This window comes from Penaeus vannamei, chromosome 25 (genome assembly GCF_042767895.1).
Source record: "Penaeus vannamei isolate JL-2024 chromosome 25, ASM4276789v1, whole genome shotgun sequence".
In the NCBI taxonomy this organism is placed as follows: Eukaryota; Metazoa; Arthropoda; class Malacostraca; order Decapoda; family Penaeidae; genus Penaeus; species Penaeus vannamei.
The window spans coordinates 33,493,363-33,503,362 of record NC_091573.1 but is presented as its reverse complement, the minus strand read 5'-3'; the positions used below and the strand labels follow the sequence as shown (position 1 = coordinate 33,503,362).

The 10,000-nt window shown below is 44.8% G+C and overlaps 1 protein-coding gene across 1 annotated transcript in view; it reads left to right on the top strand.

Moving 5' to 3' along the window:
* LOC138866486 (uncharacterized) overlaps positions 1-10,000 on the top strand; it is a gene marked incomplete at its 3' end in the record, with an annotated part of 156,412 nt that overhangs the window by 15,869 nt on the left and 130,543 nt on the right. The window contains 1 exon segment of the mRNA XM_070139511.1: positions 8,216-10,000. This exon segment is cut by the window's right edge and continues 261 nt beyond it. Within this exon segment, the coding sequence (XP_069995612.1) occupies positions 8,275-10,000 (1,726 nt within the window).

Below are 10,000 nucleotides of genomic sequence, written 5' to 3'. Positions count from 1 at the left end.
AGGAAGAGGGGAAGAAGAGAAAAGAAAGAGGACAAGGAGAGAAAATGAAGAGGGGGAAGGAAGAAAGAACGGAAAGGAAGAACGAATAAAAGGGGAAGAAAGAAAGAAAAGTGAGGAAGAGAAGAAATGGAGGAAGAGGGGAAGGGATGGAAGAAGGGTAAAGGAGAAAAGGAGGAAGAGGAGGGAAAGGGGAAGAGGACAAAAAACAGAAAGAAGTGAAGAATTGCAAAAAAAGAAGAACAAGAGGCTAAAACAAAGACGGGAAAGAATAAAAAAGAAAGAAAAAGAAAGAACGAAATAAAAGGGGAAAGAAGAAAAAGAAAAACCCGAGGCAGAGAAAAACCGAGGGGACGAGCAGAGAAAAGCCCCCAGGAAGACAGACTGCGAGACTGTAGTAGGCCTACAAATTAGACCAACCTCAGACAGGGTGATGGATATTTAGGGTGAATTCGGTGCAGAGGGGAAAGGGCTTGGATGAAGATGGGGTTAAGAGGGGAGAGGAACCGAAGGTGAAGGTAGGATAAAAAGAGGAAGAGGGGAAATGAGACAAAGGATGAAGTTAGAATGAAGAGGGGAAAGAGCCCAAGGGTGAGGGTAGGGTGCAGAGGGGAAAGGGCTCGGGTGAAGGTGGGATTAAGAGGGGAGAGGAGACCGTAGGTGAAGTTAGGGAAGAAGAGGAGAATGAGACGAATGATGAAGTTAGGGAGAAGTGGGAGAGGGGTGAAGAGGGGAGAGGAGACCGAAGGTGAAGGTAGGGGTGAAGAAGGGAAAGGGGAAGGAGACCAAGGGTGAAGCTAAAGTTAGGGGAAAAAGAGGAAGAGGGGAAAGGAGACAAAGGATGAAGCTAGGGAGAATAAGGAAATGAGACAAAGGATGAAGTTAGAATGAAGAGGGGAAAGAGCCCAAGGGTGAGGGTAGGGTGCGGAGGGGAAAGGGCTCGGGTGAAGGTGGGATTAAGAGGGGAGAGGAGACCGTAGGTGAAGTTAGGGAAGAAGAGGAGAATGAGACGAATGATGAAGTTAGGGAGAAGTGGGAGAAGGGTGAAGAGGGGAGAGGAGACCGAAGGTGAAGGTAGGGGTGAAGAAGGGAAAGGGGAAGGAGACCAAGGGTGAAGCTAAAGTTAGGGGAAAGGAACTAAAGGTGAAGTGAGGGAGAATAGGGAAATGAGACAAAGGATGAAGTTAGAATGAAGAGGGGAAAGAGCCCAAGGGTGAGGGTAGGGTGCAGAGGGGAAAGGGCTTGGGTGAAGATGGGATTAAGAGGGGAGAGGAACCGAAGGTGAAGGTAGAGAAGAAGAGGAAGAGGGGAAAGACCAAGGATGAAGTTACAATAAAAAGAGGAAGAGGGGAAAGAGACAAAGGGTCAAGTGAGGGAGAAGAGGGGAAAGGGCTCGGGTGAAGATGGGATTAAGAGGGGAGAGGAGACCGAAGGTGAAGTTAGGGGAAAAAGAGGAAGAGGGGAAAGGAGACAAAGGATGAAGTTAGAATGAAGAGGGGAAAGAGCCCAAGGGTAAGGGTAGGGTGCAGAGGGGAAAGGGCTTGGGTGAAGATGGGATTGAGGGGAGAGGAGACCGTAGGTGAAGTTAGGGAAGAAGAGGAGAATGAGACGAATGATGAAGTTAGGGAGAAGTGGGAGAGGGGTGACGAGGGGAGAGGAACCGTAGGTGAAGGTAGGGAAGAAGAGGAAGAGGGGAAGGAGACAAAGGGTAAAGTTAGGGAAGAAGAGGAAGAGGGGAAAGGAACTAAAGGTGAAGTGAGGGAGAAGAGGGGAAAGGGCTTGGATGAAGATGGGATTAAGAGGGGAGAGGAGACCGAAGGTGAAGTTAGGGGAAAAAGAGGAAGAGAGGGAAGGAACTAAAGGTGAAGTTAGGGAAGAAGAGGGGAATGAGACGAATCATGAAGTGAGGGTGAAGAGCAAAGAGACCAAGGATGAAGTTAACAGAAAAAGAGGAAAGAAAATAAGAGTGAAGTTAGGACGAAGAGAAAAAAGGAAACAAAGATGAAGTTAAGATCAAGAAATGAAAGAGACCAAAGAGGGGAAAGGAGCCAAGGATGAAGTTAGAGTGAAGAAGAAAATAAGGATGAAGTTAGAGTTGAAGAAGAACAAGGAAACCGAAGATAAAGCAAGGACAAAGCGAGGCAAGAGACCCAAAAAAATGAAGCCAGAGCGAAGAGGGGAGAGGAGCCAAGAGTGAGATTGGGAGGGCAAGTGAGGGGAAGGAGAATAATTTGAGGGGAGACACGTGGGAAGGTGAGGGAGAGAGTTGGTACAATAAACGAGGATTTTTCTTTTTTTTTGGGGGGGGGGGGAGAATGAAAGAAGGAAAGAGCGAGGGGAGAAAAAAGGGGAAGATGGGTGTAGTGGAAGAGAGACGAAAGGGAAATGGGAGAAGGAAGGATTCTGTGGAAGAGAGGGGAGACGGGGAAAGGGAAACTAAAGAGAGGAGGGGAGAGAGGAGAGGGAGCGAGAGAGAAGGAGGAAGGGAGGGAGGGAGAGATAGATAGATAGATAGAGAGAGAGAGAGAGAGAGAGAGAGAGAGAGAGAGAGAGAGAGAGAGAGAGAGAGAGAGAGAGAGAGAGAGAGAGAGAGAGAAGGAGAGAGAACACAGATGGAATATAGGAAAAGGGAAGGAAGGGGAGAGAAAAAATAAAAAAAGGAAATAGAAACGAAAAAGAAAGATAGAAGGGAAACGCCAAAAAAAATAAAATAAAATAAATGGATAAATGATGAAGCCAAAAGAAAAAAATAATAAATAAATATAAAAATCAATAAATAAAGGGTGAAGTATATACGACAAGGAAAAAGGGAAAAAAAAGATGAAATAAGTAAAAAAAAAAGGATAAAGAACAAAGTGAATAAAAAAAGCAAAAGGAATATACTTGGAAAGCGAAAGAAAAAGAGAAGAGGGAATGAGAAGAAATAAGCAAGAAAGAGAGAGAGAGAGAGAGAGAGAGAGAGAGAGAGAGAGAGAGAGAGAGAGAGAGAGAGAGAGAGAGAGAGAGACAGAGAGAGAGAGAGAGAGAGAAAGAAAAAGAGAGAGAGAAAAAAAATACCGAAAAATATCCTGCATATTTTTCACCCACAAAACAAAAGCCTTTTCACACTCTTAGACCATCAATCACGCCCACCCTAAGAAGGGGAAGAAGTGGCAGAGTGGGCGTGAAGGAGGTGCATGTTGGGCGTGCGGCTTAAAAGGTTTATGGGCGTGGGGAGACGTGTGGTTTGGCAGATTCGTGGGCGTGAAAGAAAAAAAGGTGTGGTATGGCGAGTTCGTGGGCGTGAAGGAGATGCGTGTGGGCGTGTGGCTTGGTAGGTTCGTGGGCGTGAAGGAGAAGCGTATGGGCGTGTGGCCTAGCAGGTTCGTAGGCGTGAAGGAGAAGCGTATGGGCGTGTGGCGTAGCAGGTTCGTGGGCGTGAAGGAGAAGCGTATGGGCGTGTGGCGTAGCAGGTTCGTGGGCGTGAAGGAGAAGCGTGTGGACGTGTGGCTTAATAGGTTCGTGGGCGTGAAGGAGATGCGTGTGGGCGTGTGGCTTGGTAGGTTCGTGGGCGTGAAGGAGAGACGTTTGAGAGTGCGACAGATTCGTGGGCGTGAGGGTAAAACGTGTGCCCTAGCGAGTTCATGGGCGTAGAGGAGAAGCGTTTGGGCGTGTGGCTTGGTAGGTTCGTGGGCGTGAAGGAAAAAATGTATGGTATAGCAAGTTCGTATGGGCGTGGCTTGGTAGGTTCATGGGCGTGAAGGAGATGCGTGTGGGCGTGTGGCTTGGTAGATTCGTGGGCGTGAAGGAGAGACGTTTGAGAGTGTGACAGATTCGTGGGCGTGAGGGAAAAACGTGTGCCCTAGCGAGTCCGTGTGCGTGGGCGTGTGGTTCAGCAAACTCATGGGCGTGCAAGAAGATCGCGTCGCCAAACTATACCCAGACTCGCGGGCGTGAAGAAGAAAAAATGAGTCCTCGCGAGATCGTGGGCGGGGAGACGAATATCCCTTCCTGCGGGCGTGGGCGTGAGAGAGTCGAGTCCATCAGTCTCTGACAAGACTTCGGAAAAGGAGGTTATTTGGCGCCGGGAAAAAAAGTGTAAAAATGGCAGGTCGTTTTCATTTCGGGATTTCAGGAATTTTGTCTTCGGCGGGCGGGAAGAAAGGGGGTGGGCGTCGCTGTTGTATCTTTATTGTTGTTGTATTTTTGTTGTTGTTGTTACCGCTGTTTTTTTTTTTTTTTTTTTTTTTTTTTTTTTACTGATGAGTTTCCTAAGCGTTATCATCAGCTTTATCTTTCTTATCTTCACCACTTATCATCATCACCAACGTCATCATCACTACCGCCATTTGCAACATCACCGCCGCTGTCACCATCTTTATAACCGGTCATTATCATCAATACCACACCAATGTCACCATAATTACCACCAATACCACCACCGCGACCACCATAAATATCTCATCATAATCATAAGTATCATCACCACCATAATTATAATCACCACCATAATTATAATCACCACCCTCATCATAAGTAATACCAGCATCATTATTACCACCAATATAGCCTTACTACCACCACTATTACCAGCACACCATCATTGCCATCACTACCGCCAACACATCACCATCATTACCAACAACATCACCACCATTCCATCATCACCACCACCAGTACCCTCACCACTGACACCAGGAGAGAAGGAGAGAGAGAGAGAGAGAGAGAGAGAGAGAGAGAGAGAGAGAGAGAGAGAGAGAGAGAAAGAGAGAGAGAGAGAGAGAGAGAGAGAGAGAGAGAGAGAGAGAGAGAGAGAGAGAGAGAGAGCCAGACAGACAGAGAAAAGGGAGAACTACTTTAAGATTTGTCCTTTCCTGTATCTTTTATTCCTGAGTTACTTATCTTCCTATTCTTCTTTCTTTCTTTCTTTCTTTCCCTTTCATTCTCGTGCGTTTGTCCCTTTCACTCTTTTATCTTTTATCGCTCACTGTTCTCTTTCATCGTCTTGTCTCCGTGGAGTAGTTTCCTTCTCGCTGTCTCTTCTGCTTATTCGAACTCTTTCTTTGTTTTTTTTTTTTTTTTTTTTTTTGTTTCTCTGTGTCTGTTCTCTGGATGTTTTTTTTTTTTTTATCTCTGTCTGTCTGTCTCTGTTGCTGTCTCTCTCCCTTCCTCCCTCCATCTCTCTCTCTCTCATTCTCTGTCTGTCTGTCTGTCTGTCTGTCCGTCTCTCTCTCTCTCTCTCTCTCTCTCTCTCTCTCTCTCTCTCTCTCTCTCTCTCTCTCTCTCTCTCTCTCTCTCTCTCTCTCTCTCTCTCTCTCTCTCTCTCTCTCTCTCTCTCTCTCTCTCTCTCTCTCTCTCTCTCTCTCTCTCTCTCTCTCTCTCTCTCTCTCTCTCTCTCCCTCCCTCCCTCCCTCCCTCCCACCCACCCTCCCTCCCTCCTTCCCTCCCTCCCTCCTTCCCTCCCTCCCTCCCTCCCTCCCTCCCTCCTTCATTCTCCCTCCTTCCTTCTCTCCCTTCCCCCTCTACTTACCCGATTAATCGACCTCTTCCCCTTCGTTCTTATTTATCCTACTTTATCCTAGACCCTCTCTCACAAACACTCTATCTCCGTATCTCATCCGTAATCTTTCTTAATCAAAACATTCGTCATTTACTCACGCCTTCGTTATTTACTCAACGTTTTTCCCTTGTTTTATTAGCCGTCTCTTGCCCACATACCCACGAACACATGGACACACGCAAGCATATGTTCGGGTACACAACGTCTTGTATAACTCAGTATAATGACGAATTTAGGCATTTCTAAATCTAAAAAACAAACAAACATACACCTTAAAGCACAAAAATTTAAAAACAACAACAAACATACACCTTAAAGCACAAAAATTTAAAAAACAACAACAAACATACACCTTAAAGCACAAAAATTAAAAAAACAACAACAAACATACACCTTAAAGCACAAAAAATTAAAAAAACAACAACAAACATACACCTTAAAGCACAAAAATTAAAAAAACAACAACAAACATCCACCTTAAAGCACAAATATCCACTTCCATATAGAAATCCATTTAAGCACGTTATTCTAAAACGTTTGTTATGGGGGAAAGAGAATTATATAGGCCTATACACTACCGACAGGGCCTAACGCTATGTGGTCGGATTAAGGGATGAAGAAGAGGGAGAGGATACAGTATATCAGAGAATAATAGACTCTATGTTATTCTTCTTCCACACGTAGATCCACATAATACATCTGTGCACCTTAACTGGCTGTGCATTTGTGTGTGTAATGCGTCTTAATAAGGTCTTGTAGGCCAATGACTTTCTCTCTCTCTCTATTGTTCTCTTTATCTCTCTCTCTTCTCTATCTATCTATCTATCTATCTATACATACATATATCTATCTATCTATCTATCTATACATATATCTATCTATCTATCTATCTATCTATTATCTATCTATGTGTATAATGCGTCTTAATAAGGTGTTGTAGGCCAATGACTTTCACGGTCTCTCTCTTATTTTCTTTATCTCTCTCTCTCTCTCTTCTCTACCTATCTATCTATCTATCTATACATATGTATATATATCTGTCTATCTATCTATTATCTATGTGTGTAATGCGTCTTAATGAGGTCTTGTAGGCCAATGACTTTCTTGGTCTCTCTCTTATTCTCTTTATCTCTCTCTCTCGCTCTTTTCTCTACCTATCTTTCAATCTATCCATACATATATCTAACTATCTGTCTATTATCTATCTATGTGTAATGCGTCTTATTAAGGTCTTGTAGGTCAATGATCGCTTAGAGGTTAGAGAGTTAGCTCATCTTTAATCAGCCTTGAAATCGGACTTGACCTTTAAGGTAGGTCAGAGGTCAGGGTCTGACCCCACCCACGCTCGTCATTCATTCATGGAATGAGGCTTGTCATACGAGGGATTTTGTATTGTGGCAGGTTTGTTTTTATATTAGAATGATTTATGATTTATCTGTCTTTCTTTTTCTCTCTCTCTCTCTCTCTCTCTCTCTCTCTCTCTCTCTCTCTCTCTCTCTCTCTCTCTCTCTCTCTCTCTCTCTCTCTCTCTCTCTGTCTCCCCTCCTCTCTCTTTGCTCCCTCCCTCTCTCTCTCTCTCTCTCATCTATCTCTCTCTCCTCTCTCTCTCTCTCTCTCTCTCTCTCTCTCTCTCTCTCTCTCTCTCTCTCTCTCTCTCTCTCTCTCTCTCTCTCTCTCTCTCTCTCTCTCTCTCTCTCTCTCTCTCTCTCTCTCTCTCTCTCTCTCTCTCTCTCTCTTTCCCTCTCCACCCCCTTCTCTTTCTCTATCTCTCCATCTCTCTTTTTCGCTCTCTCTCTTATTCTCTTTATCTATCTCTCTTTTCTCTATCTATCTATCTATTTATCTGTCTATCTCGTTGAAATGACGTCAAACTTCCAGAGAAATTGAAATAGTTACCCTGAATCGGTGTAAAAGAAAACGGAAGAGCGGACTCTTCAAAGAAAACTGAAAACCTTAATTAGTTTTGGAGGATAAAATCAAATGTTAAAAGATACCAACTTACTGCGTGTTTCTTCTCAGCGGAAAGTATCATTGACATGAAATGTTTAGATATCATTAGAAGACTATTTCCGAGTTAATGTAAAATGACATCACTTGTTAGGAATCTTCTTATTTTCCATTTATTATTGTTATTCCTTTATCATTATTAGTATTATCGTTGTTGTTGTTGTTATCATTGTCATTATTAATATTACTAACAATAATGATGATTATGATGATGATAATGACAGTGATAATATTAATATTGTTATCATTATGATCATTGTTAATACTAATTATGCAAATAACAATGATAATATTATTGTTATTTATGTTATTATTGTTATTTATTATTGTTATTATTATTATTATTGTAATCATTGTTATTATTATTATTATTATTATCATTATTATCATTATTAATAAACTATTACCATCATCATTGTTACCGACATTATCCTTATTTTTATTATTGACATTAATGCAACGAATACTATCATATCCCTATTATCATTTATCAACATTATCACCATTACCTTCGTTACTATTATTGGCAAAATTGCTATTACCGTGTCTATCTTTATTCGTTATTTCGGTATCACGATAATATGATATGTACGTAATCGAGTGATTTACGAATAGCTTATTTCTTTAATTTTCTTTTTCATTTGTTATTAATTACACAATCTAATTAATAAGCAGACAGACCTCACGAAGGAGAAAACGGGATTCTGTTTAGATTGAATCGATGAAAGAAAATGGGACTGGTTATCGAGAAAGAGAAAGCGGGAAGCGATGAGACCCACGGCGAAGGGAATACAAAAGGGGATAAGAAGAAACGTCGTGGAAGGAGAAAAGAGAAAGATGAAGGCATATCGGAGGAAGAGAGTGAAGAGAAGGGTGAAAAGAAGGAAGCGAAGGGAAGAGAAAGGAGGAAGAAAAGGCGTTCCATATGGTTTGGATCTTCTTTCGCGAAAGTGGACAAGGTAACAGCTGATGATCTGATAGGAAGAGGGGAAGAAGGCGATGATACTTTCTATGAAGGGAAAGGAAAGAGAATAAAGTTGCGAGAAAGAAGAGGAGGAGGAGGAAAAGAAGAGGATCGAGGAAAAGGAAAGAGAAAACGACAGAAAGAGAGAAGAGGAGGAAGCCAAGACGACAGAGATTTACCTCGTGATTTCTGCCCATCCCTTCCCGACCGCCAGGACGACCTGCACGACCTAGACGACTTCCTGAAGACGCTGGAGAGGAAATCCAGCTGTCAGGCTCCCAGATCGAGTGTCCCCGCCGGCGAGATCCTCCACCTCCCCCCCGGACCGATCCTGCCCTACCAGCTCCGCCCGCGCCAGGCCTCCCCCGACAGGAAGGTCCCCCTCCAGCCCCCGAAACCAGCGTCCTTCGAGAACAAGCTTCGCCAACACCACCCTCGCAGAAGGACGTCCCTGGAAACCATAGAAGAGGATCCCTTGACCTTCGTCTTCCGCGAGTCGAGGATGAGGTCGTATCCTCACGAGGCCGACCTGACCTGTTGCGTCGGAGAGGCCGGCTCGCCACCCGGCTTCCTCCTCACCCGAAGTGTTACCTTCTCTGACCTTACCTGGCCCGGAGGAGAGGGAGATGACCCTGGCAGCAGCGTAGGAGATGGCGAAGGCGGCGTGGCAGAAGCAGGGAGTGGCAGTGGAGCCAGTGAAGGAGGGACTAGAAGGGTGGATTTCGGCGACGCAGAATTTGAAGATGATATCGACGGTGTGACGAAGGATGATGACGATGAAACCGTTCGCATTGAGGGAGAAATGAGGGACCACGCGTCCTACGGCATGACAGTGTCCGTCTACGGTGTCTGCGACGTCCACCGCGCCCCCCCGCTCGCCCGACCCCACGACGTCACGCGAGACGAGGTTCGCGAAGTCCTGCAGGCGGGTCTTGAGGAGCTCTTCGTAGGATGGCAGGAAGATGACACCTACGGGATGCTGGCAGGTCTCTTCCGCGAGGAGGAGGAGGACAGGGGAACAGACGGAGAGGAAAAGGGAATAGGGGATGAAGAGAGAGGGAAGAGCGACTGTAGAGATAAGGGATCAAGGGAACGAGAGGATAATGGGGAAGGGGCAACAAACGACGAGGGTGGAACGGAATACGCGAGAGAGGGGAAGGCGCGGGAAACGGCGCGTATTGAAAATCGACTCGATATGGAAGACGATGAGGAAAATGAAACAGGAGACGAAGGAGTAAGCGAGTTAACAGAAAACGGAGTAGGCGAGAGAACAGGAGACGAAGGAACAAGCGAGAGAACAGAAAACGAAGGTCAGAGAAAAGAAAATGAAAGAGTAAGCGAGAGAACAGAAAACGAAAGAGCAAGCGAGAGAACAGAAAACGAGGGAGCAAGCGAGAGAACAGAAAACGAAGTTGTAAGCGAAAGAAAAGAAAACGAAAGAGCAAGCGCGAGAACAGAAAACGAACGACCGAGAAAAGAAAACGGAGACGGGG